Below are 13,581 nucleotides of genomic sequence, written 5' to 3' on the forward strand. Positions count from 1 at the left end.
GTTGATGCATTTTATAAAGTCAATATTAAGAAGCTATTTCTACATAGCAAGAGGATAAAATTTTTAGAGGTAGTATTTACAACAGCATTAAAAATACATTAAAAGATGTAAATTTTCAGAAACTACAGATTTGATCCATGTAAGTCAATACTGCAACAGGATTTTTGATAGTTTATTTTAAAATTTATATGGAAATGAATGAAAAGCCCAGATAATCTTGAAAAAGGACCCATATAGGACTCAGGAGATCTTATTCAGTGGCACAGGATCAAGGAAAGAATATAGTGTAGAAATAGACTACACTATATATATTATAAAGACTACTTAATGGGGAAAGCACAGTCTTTCAGTATGTGGTGCTGAAATATCAGCATGTATATACAATTGGGCAAAAATCAACTGTGTCATCCTTTCCTTGTAGCACACACAAAAATCAATTTTAGTGGATTACAGATAAACATGAAGGGCAAAACAGTAAAGGTTACAGAAGATCATACATAAAAACATCTTATGACCTCTAATTAGAAAAAGATATTATAAGCTATACATTAAAATATGCTAATCACAAAGGGGAGTGGGAGATTCAGGCATCCAGTTACTGAACGAGCAAGTCATGGGGATAAACGGTACAACACAGGGAATACAGTCAATGGTATTATAATAGCACTTTATGGTGACAGATGATGGCTACACTTGTGGTGAGCATAACATAACATATAGTCTTATCTGTCTTATCACTGTGTGGTACACTTGATATTAATGCAACATTGTGTGTCAATTATACCTAAATAATTAAAAAAAAAGAAAAAAGATATTAGACAACATAAAAAATGCAGTGACCATAAAGGAAAAAATTAAACTTAGAATTCATGAAAAATAAGAACCTCTGCTTATTGAAAGACACCATAAAGGGTCATAGTAGTATTTAGAACACATATAAAGAGCTTACAACCAAAATAATTTAAGAACATCTACCACTCACTAAGAAAAATGCAGACAAGCAGTAGGAAAAAAAAAAGGGGGCAAGAGACTTGAAGAGAAGGCCTCATAAAATGGTATCTAAACAGTCAAAAATATTAAAACCACACCAAGCTACTATTACACATCCATCTTTACAGTGGCCAAAACTGAATAGTCTGAGAATACCAAGAAGAGAGATCATTTAGAATAACGATTATTCTCATGGACTTCTGGTGCAAGTGTAATTTGGTTTAATGACTTTGGAAAACAGTTTGACATTGTCTGCTAAAAGTGAAGCATAAGCAAACTGTGAGTCACAATAATTCCAGTCCTAGAATGTGACTAAGATAATGTATGCTCATATGCAGTAGGAGCTATACAGGACAGTCATAACAGTATTAATCATAAGAGCACAAAACTGTAATAACAGTACAAAGTATATACAAATTTTAGTGCATTCATAAAATAGAACATGGGTCATCAAACTATGTCCTACAGGCCAAATGTGGACTGTGGCATAGCCCAAAAGCAAAGAATAGTTTTTACATTTTTAAAAGGTCGTTAAAAAACAAAAAGAATATGCAACAAGAAACCATATGTGACCCACAAAGCCTAAAATTTACTATCTGGTCTTTTACAGAAAAAGTCTGCCAATCCCTCAAATAAAATGTTACATAGGTGTAATGAGTGATTAACCACAGAAATTCTCAAAAATATGAGTGAATATCACAAACACAATATTGAGCAAAAGAAGCCAAACATAAATGAAAACCTACTCTATTGCATGAAGTTTAGACAACAGCCAAAAATGAGATCACAACAGTTGGGTCTAAATCTAAATCTAAATCTAAATAATCTAAATCTAAATCTAAATAAGTTTTCTTGATATGAGAAGCCTACAAAAAAGAGCAATATAAAGCCAGGATAGTAATTATTTCTAGGATGTTGGAAAGGAGTTTCAATTGAGAAGGGACACACAGGGGTCAGAAGTGTCCCACTGTTCTATTTCTGTATCTGGATGGTACCTACAGGAGTATTTGCTTTAAAATACAATAGGATCTAAGCTTATGTTTTATATACTTTTCTGCATGTGTGTGATATTTCACAATGTAAAAGTTTGCTAAGACCCACCTTTTCATAGTCTTCAGCAGTAAAATCTCTATCTTTCTGAAGTATTTCATGAAGTCTTGCTTTCACACGTTGCTGACAACTGCTCAAAGAGTCACTGTCACTATCCAAAAGACCATTCATATTTGCACTCTTTACCATCTGAACAAGAATGGGTGTAAGCTCTCCTTCTAGAGCTAGGAGCCCCTAAACATATTAAATAAAGGCAACACAGATTTTAACGTTAGTATACAAATTAACAGAAAGTATTATAATAATTACTTTGTTACATGCTGAATTTCACAGGGTATTAGCTAACTATTTGCAATAAACAAACCTTACTAATAATATAGCTAATCTACCATTTCAGGACTAGAGTTCGAAATTTCAAATTCAGAATATTTAAATATTTAAAATATTTGCCTTGGCAAAATATCTTTTAAAATGTAATATTAGACAACATTTCTACTAATTTTTTAAAAAATTATTTATACCTTTGCAAAAGCAGCCGCAGTCATCTGGACTCGTCCCTCATCAGAGGCATATATTTTGAGGTCATGTCGGTAGGTACTATGTAATCTAAGTAAACCACAACCAGGAAATCCTGCATAATCTCCTGAAAATAAATACTCAAATCACTTAAGCTATATTTTTGTCTCACTATATTTCTATAAATATTTAGTAAGATCTCAAAATAAATGAAGATTTGAAAACATAATGCATAGACTTAGCCAAATTAAAGAAACTCCAAATTACCTTGACCTCCAGGATACATACACCTGAAAGCTCTTCCAAGTTCTTCAGCCTGGACCCTGCCTGCAGGAGTTAGTTCTCCTCCCCATTTTAGAACCAAAAGTAAGGATGGTTCTTCTCTTCGGCTGTCTAAGATACATGTGAATGGATAAAAGGCAAATGTCAAGTTTGGTTCTTTTACAAAGACACATTTCAAGATGAATTTTTTCTTTGTTCTATCTTCTGCAGTGGAATATAGCTTTTACATACATTATTTTGTTCCTCTGAACATACCTACCTTTTTAGGCCTTTGCTTCTGTCACGAACACTCTTTGCTAATTTCCTCTACTTGTTAAAATCTTACTAAAACTTCAAAACCTCTTCCATACTTTAGGAAGAAGGCTCTTTCCCAGTTCTCTGAAAGAATTGTTTCTACCTTCCCTGCTTTCATAGTGATATGGCACCAATAGTATTTGCCCAATATATTTAATTTACTTGTGCTAGTGATGCTAGATTAAGAGCTCCTTGACCACGGGATGAGATTTTGTCTTTACATCAAGAATCTCACATAAAAGGTAATGATAGCTGAAGTGAAGATGTATACATTTTTATGATTCACATTTTTATGATGAGGAATCAACGACTTGCATAATTTTTAGGAAGACGTGAGATCAGAAAGCCTAAAATTTGTTACAATTTAAGTTTATGAATGAGATATAGAATAAAATGCAGCCCAAGGGCAACTTTTTTAAATTTGGAATTGTGCAGTCTCTTTATGTCCCTGGCCAAAAAGTTTTTTCTCAGATATTAGGGAACTTCCACACGCAAATGAGTTTCTATACCTAATTTATCTGGCCTTTATCATGTCCTAAGATCTGCATTGGGCTACAGAAACAAAGGTAATTTAAAAACAAACAATATAAGTGCTGAAAAATTTAATGATGATTCATTAAAGTGAAAGAAATCAACTTTTCTCTTGGGACTAAATAGTAGTTGTACGTACTTTTTTATGCAGGCCAATATTAATTTATGGAAGGACAATTAATTAACACACTTCTTCAATCATAGTTATTTACAGAATGTTTTTTGATCACAAACATTAAAATTCAAGGAACTGACCTATCTTGCTATTAATCACTAGTGTGACAAAATAGCAACACTTAAAATTTTAAGATAAATTTATAACATAATCACACCTGTGCTTTATAACATAATCACACCTGTGCTTGCATTTAAGATAATCACTACTTCAATTTATGCTACTATAAATACTGACATTGTGAATATCCCCAAAGATCAATCTTTTCCTGAATGTCTGACCACTTCCTTGGGATATATTCTTACAAGCAGAATTAAGATCGAAGTGTATGACCATTTTTTAAAATTTCTAATATATATTGACAAATTACTTTTCAAAGAGTTAGTCAATTTATTCTCCTACCAATATGACTGAAATCCAATCACATTGCATTCTCATCAACATTCTTCATCATACATTTGACCAATGAATAAAACACTTTACTAGTGTGATAGGCAAAAGTAATTATTACTATTATTATCATTATTTTATCGGGGATCACATTCCTCAATGAAATGGTTTCTCCAACCCTTGCCCATTTTTCTTTTAAAGGGTAAATAGATTTATGGATTTCTATGCTATTTAAATGCTCATTCTGATTTATTCAGTGGAAGAAAATAGCTATATCAGAAACATGTATATTACGTATTTCTTCAAATAGTCTTTTTGTATTTTTTGAGTTTTCTTCCAATATACTCTGTCCTCTTCTACTTAAAAGAGGAAGAAAGGGGCCCATTAAGTAACATTTAGTTATAAATAAACTTTGTGAAACAATCTTAAAAGGGAAGTCCTAAGCAGTTTCCAAAACAATGAAGTCTATCCTTTACTTAAAAAATAAAGAATAAAATCTATCCTTTATTTAAAGGATAGAAGTCAAAGTTAACAGAACTTCATTTTTCAATTATTCAGCATGTTAGTCCCTGAATTATTACACAGATGAGGGTCTAAAGGTAGTAAAATGAGTGGTAGGTCCCTACACATAATTAAAACACAGTAAGTATTAATAGTGATATACCTTCCTCTTCACTAGATGTTTTAGGACAACCATGAGGGAGATAAGTTAATTGAACTTTACGATTTATTCCAGAAAAATGGCCATACCTGAAAAACAAAATGATAAGCAGAATAATATTCAGTAAGTATTCAACGTAACCTCCTAAAGAAAAACTAAAGTCCATCTAGATAAAAACTAAAATCCATCTATAGAAAAACTAAATCTATGTTTAAGTGCCACCTTCTATTTGTAATTAATTGCTGAATTCTCTAACATATCCCAGAAGAAAATCTGTCCTAAGGTAGTCATTCTAATCACATTAAAAATGAAAATACAAAATTTTCTCTATAAAACTTGGACAATTCTGAAGAGATGGCAAAGTACAGAAGTATAAAAAAATATAAATGTATGTATATCTAAAAAATAAAGGAAATAAAATTCTAAGTGGTCAAATATGTAAAGCTTATAATAGGCATACTGGTGTTATCAATTTTACTTTATTTATTTTATTTTATTATTATTATTTTTTTAAAGATTTTACCTATCTATTCATGAGACACATAGAGAGAGAGGCAGAGACACAGGCAGAGGGAGAAGCAGGCTCCATGCAGGGAGCCCAACATGGGACTCGATCCCAGGTCTCCAGGATCACACCCCAGGCTGAATGTGGCACTAAACCGCTGAGTCACCAGGGCTGGCCTCAATTTCACTTTATTAAAACATAGTTCAAAACTGTTTTTTAATAAAACAACATTTAATCCATGGTCTTTTAGCAATTTGGTTTCCATCCTAAATACTACGTCATAAAATATCCAAAATCTTCTCATCAAAATAAAAAGTAAAACTAAAACAATAACCCTCAACACAACAATCTATTTTCTTACAGGTGTAAATAAAAATCTCACTAGACTTTCATTAATTTCTCTTCATCTTTAGCAATAAAGTGCAGAAAGATCAAACTGTGAAAGAAATTTAACAAAGCCAGATAATAAAAAAAGAACACTCTAAGTAGTTATCAAAATTAAAGATTTCAAAAAGATTCTCACATTTCTAATACAGTCTTAAGTTGTTCAAGTTTTGACTTGTTTTCTTCAATTTCAGAATCATTATTTTGCCCCAGCTCCATAAGAAGTTGTCGGGCAATGTCCAGTACTTCCTATAAAATAAGAAAGAACTGAATTTTTTATGTGACTTTGCCATTAGTGATTTAAAACCAACAAGATGATGGGCATTAAGGAGGGCGCATGATGAGAGAGCACTGGGTGTTATACTGTATGTTGGCAAACTGAATTTAAATAGAATGAATGAATGAATAAAAAAATAAAACTAATAAGAAAACAAATGTACTTGCCTGTAATTGTTTTGGCTTTTTGAGTTTTAATTTCCCAGATTTGTATCCATCACACTTTTCAAAAAGATCGAAAAATCTTATAAAAAAGACAGCACAGTTAGTTCTTTGCCGTAATTAATATTAACACCATAAACCTACACAAGTCAATTAAAAATGAAGACATGGGACTCAGGGTCTATGGATTTCAGATACTGTGTGTCCTCTTTCACTATACAAGGTGAGTGATCACTACTTTGAGTGATAAAACTTAGTTAGTATTCCCCTAACCACATCAAAGTAACAATGACTAGATTGTTTTTAAAAGTTTTCTCATGATGGAAACTGAATATATGATTATAATATTAAATATTATTTTCTGAAGTCACCACATACATATTCATGTTAAAAAATGTTTTAACACTTATTTTATTGGTTCAATTTTTAAATTTTATGATTTCCAAATCAAATACTGAAGAGAAGTAAGACAAACTTACATTCTACTAATTTTCTTCTAGAAGGTTGAGAGGTTAAGGACTCAGAGAAAGTAATGAAGAGAATAACATGCTAAGATTAAACAGAACACCTCTGAATGGTGACACCTTTACAACCGTAAATGAAAGTCAGATCAGACAGACAGTAATTTATAGATACTGCCATAATAATTTTCAGTTGCTGATACAAACATACATGAATTTTGTTTGTATCCAGTGGTTTAAATTAATGGCCAAGAAATAAGAAGCCAGTTTTTCTACATGATGTGTTAATCAAATTAGATCACCTATCAGAAATCTTAAATTATCCCAAGTGTTATATTATTCCCCCTAAAACATACTTTTGATGCCTAACTTCCATTTTCATTTTTTGTTTTGGTGTTCGATCCCCATGCCGTATCACAGCTATGACACATCTAAGTTCCATCCTAAAATAACAAAAAAAAAAGTCTCAATTTTCAAACAAAGATTTGTGTTATGTAATTCAAACTAACACAGCATCTCATCACTTATTTAGAACCATCTTTTACCATTTCAAAATCTTTCCCATGAAGAACACTACATGTAACAACCTGTCGATTTTATCAAATTCAATCTTCAGAAGACTTTAAGAAGCTGGAAGGGGAGTAATACGAAGCTGTATATCAGCTTCCTGTCTAGAGATGGCTATGCTCACACTGGGTTAAGAGTAAACGAATAGCAATCCTGGAACTTCATTAAGTACTTGCCCTGTAGCACAGATCATCACAGACTGAGATTTCATTAAATCAAAGCAAAATAAAGCTTTACTTTATAGCTGCTATATTTATTTTGCCCTTATAAGAATAAGGATGAAATAACAAGTAAAGAATAAGTTTGAAATAACAAGTATTTCAAACACAAATTACTAGAAGATGATATTACTAGGGTATAATTTCACATGTGCCAAATTGTAAGCCATAGAATACAACCCTACAGGATTTTAATAAGCGACCTTAAAAAAAAAATTCTGTTAAATAGTTTGAGAATACTGGCTTAAAAATAAAATTAAATATTTTAATACCAAGACCCCAACTGGGACTTCTCAGAATATTTAACATGCTAATGTAAACATCCAAGCTGTGAATATGAAACATTTGGTCCACTCATCTGAGTAGCAGGTAAGTTTCAAGCAGTTATTTTCACTAGCAGAATGTTATCAGATTCTTTGGCAATACTGGTCTAATTAATTTACCTCAAGATATACCTGTTTTTCTTTACACACTCAGAGAACAGAAGTTGTATGACCACTGAGTATGAACCTTTAAGTGACATACCTACTAGCACCTCCTTTATTTTTATGACTTAATTCAATAGTTCTATAATATCTAAGCATTTTTCAGGATTTTTTTCCAGAATTTTATTTTTACCAATATAAAAGATTTTTAATCTAGGTGGACCCCTCAAAAGCATATAATCAATTTCTCTAACTGCAAAGTTAATCATATGAAAACATACACAGTAACGTGTCCAAAAATCATTAAAAAATTTACTCTCTAATGTAGTAGCAGAGACTGATGTACAAAACACAAGGAATTTCTAAATGAAAATATCCAAACTTACATAGTTCCAGATGTAGTTGGTACAATCGGGATATCTTCAGCTTCTAAGGGTATTGACCAGGGGATATGAAATTGTGGAGCAAGCTCTCGCATTACAATATTGCTTTGATACAAAAAAGAAGAGACTATAAATTAGCTCACTTTAAGACAAAACTTAGTACTTAATGATAAATGATACAGAATCATAAAAGTTTAAGTCAAACTAGTGATTCTATTATAGTGTAATAAAAAGTAACTCAAAGAATCAGTCTTGATTAAAAATTAGATTAGCAGGTCTAAACTGGTGCATTAGAACACACTGAAGAAATGCCATAAATTTGGGATTATTATTTTAGTTCCAAGAAATAAATTACATTAGATGCAAATAAATCATTGTAATTGCATTATATCTACTTACAGATCAATTCTGAAAACCAAGATGGTCTCTTCTTTATGGCCACAGATCATTTCTTCTTTTTTTAAAAAAGATTTTATTATTTATTTATTTAGAGTGTGTGCATGAATGGGGGCAGGGGGAGGAGGAGAAAAAGAGAATCTCTAGCAGACTCCCCACTGAGCATAAGCCAATATGGGGCTCAATCCCATGACCTGAGAGAGTGACCTGAGCCAAAACCAAAAGTTGAATGCTCAAACCAACTGAGCCACCAGGTGCCCCAGGAATCATTTCATACCTGTTTACTGATCATTTTTGAAGTTACTCTAAATACCATGGCTCTTTTTAAACAAATTTCCATTATATTTTACTAATACAGTTAACAATGGAAACATGTTAAGCAATTATAAAACATTTTTATATTGTTTAAACTGAGCATTTATTCATGCTAAAATTTAGTAAGCTCCCCCAAATTTCACCTTAAGGCAAAGTTCACCAATCTCGAAAATATACTATAAAAGCTGATTCCTATTATGACAATACATTTTAAAGTATAAGTTTCCTACAACTTTGTCAAATATACTTTGAACTGGTTTAAAAATATTTGTCTTGTGAATCTTCAAAGTATAAGAAAATAGGTCAAAGGATATAAAAATGGATTTCTCCATGCAGTAATTTCTTTTGTGTTCACTTGATAATCTCATGAGATAATCTTTAAGTGATATATGATAATAGAAAGCATCATGAGATAATCTTTAAGTGATATATGATAATAGAAAGCAGTATTTTTTTTAAGATTTATCTATTTATTTATTTGACAGAGAGAGAACAAGAGAGCACAAGCAGGGGGAACAGCAGAGAGAGAAGAAGCAGGCTCTCTGCCAAGCAGGGAACCAATGTAGGGCTCAGTCCCAGGACACTGGGTTCATGACCTGAGCCAAAGGCAGATGCTTAACTAAATGAGACACCCGAGGCGCCATGAAAGCAGTATCATTCAAAGGAACCCTGAGTTCCAAATATTTCTATTTTACTCTGCTTACTTTCATGAATGTTCATTTTATATCTTAAAAGAAAATGAAGCCTTTTCAACTGTAATCATATTGCAGAACAAAGTAACCTAATAAATTATCTATAATAATCATTATATAACACTTCTAAATCTAAAAGTTAAAATATCGTTAAGCCTTCATCTATACTGGCCACAAATCAATCTGCCTTTGCTAACCCAAAGTATAATTCAGGATTTGGCATGGTTCTTTGAGGATGTCATTTTTATGAACATTGATTTTTATTCTAGAATGCTTATAAGATCCTGATCATTTGATATTTACAATTATTTGGATTCTGAGTAGCTGGTATGCATTAGCTGTAACAAAGATAAAGAGGAGAAACATAAAGAAAAAAAATCCTTACCCAAGTATTTTTGCACAATCATCATAATACTTCATGGAGTTTTTCACAAAACTGAAGCCATTGACATCACAGACATAGGACTGTCCATTGGCCCGTAACAAATCAAAACCACAAACTGTTTGCTATTTAAAATAAATTATAAACTTTAAAGTTACATTGAATTAGGATTCACAGTTTTTCTTATTACAACATATCAAATTTTATAAATGCCTAAAAATGTACTATTGCTTATTAGTTTATTTCATAGTAAGTAATAAATGAAATTATTCATCTGTAACTTGAGTACTCTGAAAATACATAAAATCTACCATATGATCATTTGAGTTCCCTCATGAAATAAATACAGAACAAAAATGATTAAGAGATAAGAGGAGCCAAAAAATAACATACTATGTTATTAACATAATAACAGTAATGTTATACTATTATAAGATGTTCTTCAAGCAACAATTAAAAAATAAGAGTAAAACTTTCTAAAGGCTTTGTTAAATTTTGTGATAGTTGAAATTATATCACTTTAAAACAAAAAAGTATAGGGATCCCTGGGTGGCGCAGCGGTTTAGCGTCTGCCTTTGGCCCAGGGCGCGATCCTGGAGACCCAGGATCGAATCCCACGTCAGGCTCCTGGTGCATGTAGCCTGCTTCTCCCTCTGCCCCTCTCTCTCTCTCTCTCTCTCTGTGTGACTATCATAAATTAAAAAAACAAATTAAAAAACAAAAAAAAACAAAAACAAACAAAAACAAAAACAAAAAAGTATAAAGCAAAAAATAGTCTTAAAGATATGTCCCACAGAAAATGTTCAATTATCTCTATGAATCCTTTTTTAAGAGATTTTATTTTTAAGTAATCTTTACATCCAATGTGGGGTTCAAACTCACGAACCCAAAAATCAAGAGTCACAGGCTCTATCAACTGAGCCAGCCAGACATTCCTCTCTCTGGATCTTTTAAACCCTGACAACTACATCCCTGTGAGCACCTGAAATAAATTTACTTTATTTGGGAGAAGAGAACAATTAGTTGCGAGGTATGAATTTCCTGCTCAGGCTCTAAAAATTTTCTATCTTCTGCATTTTATATTCAAATCCTCATGTTAGTATAATGTGATTTTAAGTCATGTCTTTTGGAATCCTATATTATAAAACTAAAACAATTTATATATAGCTCTTAAAATGTATTTAAAGGCCAATATTCCTTCTACAAAAGTGACTTCAAATTATTAAAACATAAAGTATTTATAATTTAATACCCAGTAACACACTAGTCTTTATGCTATATATCCAAGAAAAGACTTCAAGAGGTAAAATTTATCCTTTAATAGCTGCAAGTTGTACTACTTCTGTATAAGTCTTTACCACAAACATTAGTGGAAGCCTAATATATTTATATAGACTAAGGGAATGAGTCAAATGTTAGAAAAATTTTCTTTAAGAAACATATTTGTATTGCTTTTATGGACACATTTTATAATACACAACAAACAGGCTAAAGGATGTACTGACAAAGGTAGAAGACTGCTAAGGACCTTTTTTATTCAAAAAAGCCATCATTTATCAATTCTGAGTAAATAGTACTAGTACTCTTAACCAGTTGTTTTTACCATGTTAAATAATACCTCTAAACACTGGTTAATGCTATTGTTTTAGTTAAGTTTTCCTCCATCATTTCAATTTCTGAATTGGAAAAATTCCTTTTTATATTAATACAGAAAGAATATAGAGAAACAGTATCTTCTCATTTTACTTCTCCAATTAAATGCCCATATAACATTTCTTCTACTCAAAAAAGAAAATTAGAATTTCTTTTACAGGGGTCTGTATGGCCTGTAAAACATCTTACCTTAAATGCAAGGCAGACTTTCCAGGCAATTAATTTCTCTCGTGCATTAAGAATAACAGGGTATCTAACTTCTTTTCCCTCACTGTCTCGTTCCACCTTGCCATCAAGAGCTGGAGATTTTCGAGCTTCAGCATGTGCGTAATCTGGACCCACTGTATAAACCTTTCATAAATGTTAAAATACGTATATTAAAAATTTTATATATTATTTTAAATGTATTAAATGAAAAAAAACAGCAGACAACAAATCAAAAGATAATCAATAAAAATACTTCAATCTTCAGACTATTCTTTTCACACTTCTATTTCACATGCCAAAATTTTTAATACATTGGAAATGTAATTGATTACATAGCAAAACAGGTAACGTGAAGGATGCCTGAGTGGCTCAGTGGCTGAGCATCTTCCTTTGGCTCAGGCCGGGATCCCAGAGTCCTGGGATGGAGTCCCACGTCGGGCTCCCTGCAAGGAGCCTGCTTCTCTCTCTGCCTATGTCTCTGCCTTTCTCTATGTGTCTCTCATAAATAAATAAATAAAATCTTAAAAAAAGAAAAAGAAAAAAAGCCTGGAAACATGAAGTTCCATTCTCTACAAAGAATGATTATACTATGCATTATAAAGGAACATGAGGTTGTATGGCATGTGATCTTTTCCAAATTTTTTTAGCTTAACCAAAGGGAGGTCCAAATAATTTAAAATATTATAAGTGGAAGTCATGGCCAAAAGAAAGAGTAAAAAATGGGAGGGGTGGTGAGGGACAGTATATACTGAAAGGCAGACACAAGAAAGCAAATAGCACCGTAAGCAAAGGTAATTAACACAGAGGTCAGAGGCATGAAAGAGCATGATGCATTCAGGTAAGTTATCTGGTGTTATTTATACTGTAAGAAATAAGGTCCATAGGGCAGACAGAGGACAGATTGTGAAATATTCTGTATGCCACCCTTATGAACTGCATTATTATTCTATGGTCAACAAAATCCACATGAGAAATTTTTAATGAGGTTCATGATAAGGTTTATACCTTAGAAAAAAAGGACATTGTCGTTAGAGACTTGCTAAAGGCAAAACAATTAAGACCTTATCTGTGACCAAAGGAAATCAAACATATTTTTATATTACGCTACAGTTGCTGCAGATCTCAGATCATTTACACTAATCAATGCTTAGAAACTAGTGGCTATTACACCCTTACCCACTATATTTTATTGTTTAGTGTTCTTTTATTTTTTTATTTTGTTTTAAAAATTTTATTTACTTATTCACGAGAGACACAGAGAAAGGCAGAGACAGGAGAAGCAGGATCCATGTAGGGAGCCCGATATGGGACTCGATCATGGGACTCCGGGATCACACCCTGAGCTGAAGGCAGATGCTCAACTGCTGAGCCACCCAGGTGTCCCTTAATGTCCTTTTAAAAAAGCACATATACATATTATTACATCACAAAGTTGGTTTTTAAATACTTTTCTAACTATATTTTAATAAAATTTGTCTCCTCTGGCAATCCTGCTTTAAACATTTAAGAAAACTATTCTTAAAAAAGGGTCCAAAGGCTTCAGACTGCCAAGGGCATTTATAATACAAAACAGATTAAGAATCCCTAGTCATAAAGAGATCCAGAATAGAGTCTATCCCCGGGGTTAATCACTTTTTCTGATATCACTGGTAAACTAAATACAAAA

General features: G+C 32.1%; 1 protein-coding gene across 29 annotated transcripts in view; it reads right to left on the reverse strand.

The window, feature by feature from the left end:
- Positions 1–13,581, reverse strand: part of PPIP5K2 (diphosphoinositol pentakisphosphate kinase 2) — a 98,636-nt gene that overhangs the window by 67,717 nt on the left and 17,338 nt on the right. For 25 of the 29 annotated variants that reach the window (XM_038532195.1, XM_038532217.1, XM_038532212.1 and 22 more), the window contains 10 exons: positions 11,898–12,059; positions 10,059–10,180; positions 8,274–8,375; positions 7,034–7,120; positions 6,223–6,298; positions 5,918–6,027; positions 4,893–4,978; positions 2,824–2,949; positions 2,562–2,683; positions 2,092–2,274 (listed from right to left, as the gene is read on the reverse strand). In XM_038532195.1, coding sequence (XP_038388123.1) covers positions 2,092–2,274; positions 2,562–2,683; positions 2,824–2,949; positions 4,893–4,978; positions 5,918–6,027; positions 6,223–6,298; positions 7,034–7,120; positions 8,274–8,375; positions 10,059–10,180; positions 11,898–12,059 — 1,176 coding nt within the window. The remainder of the gene's footprint in view (positions 1–2,091; positions 2,275–2,561; positions 2,684–2,823; positions 2,950–4,892; positions 4,979–5,917; positions 6,028–6,222; positions 6,299–7,033; positions 7,121–8,273; positions 8,376–10,058; positions 10,181–11,897; positions 12,060–13,581) is intronic. The other 4 variants (XM_038532218.1, XM_038532210.1, XM_038532203.1 and 1 more) reach the window with 1 other exon arrangement.

This window comes from Canis lupus, chromosome 3 (assembly GCF_011100685.1).
Source record: "Canis lupus familiaris isolate Mischka breed German Shepherd chromosome 3, alternate assembly UU_Cfam_GSD_1.0, whole genome shotgun sequence".
NCBI lineage: Eukaryota > Metazoa > Chordata > Mammalia > Carnivora > Canidae > Canis > Canis lupus.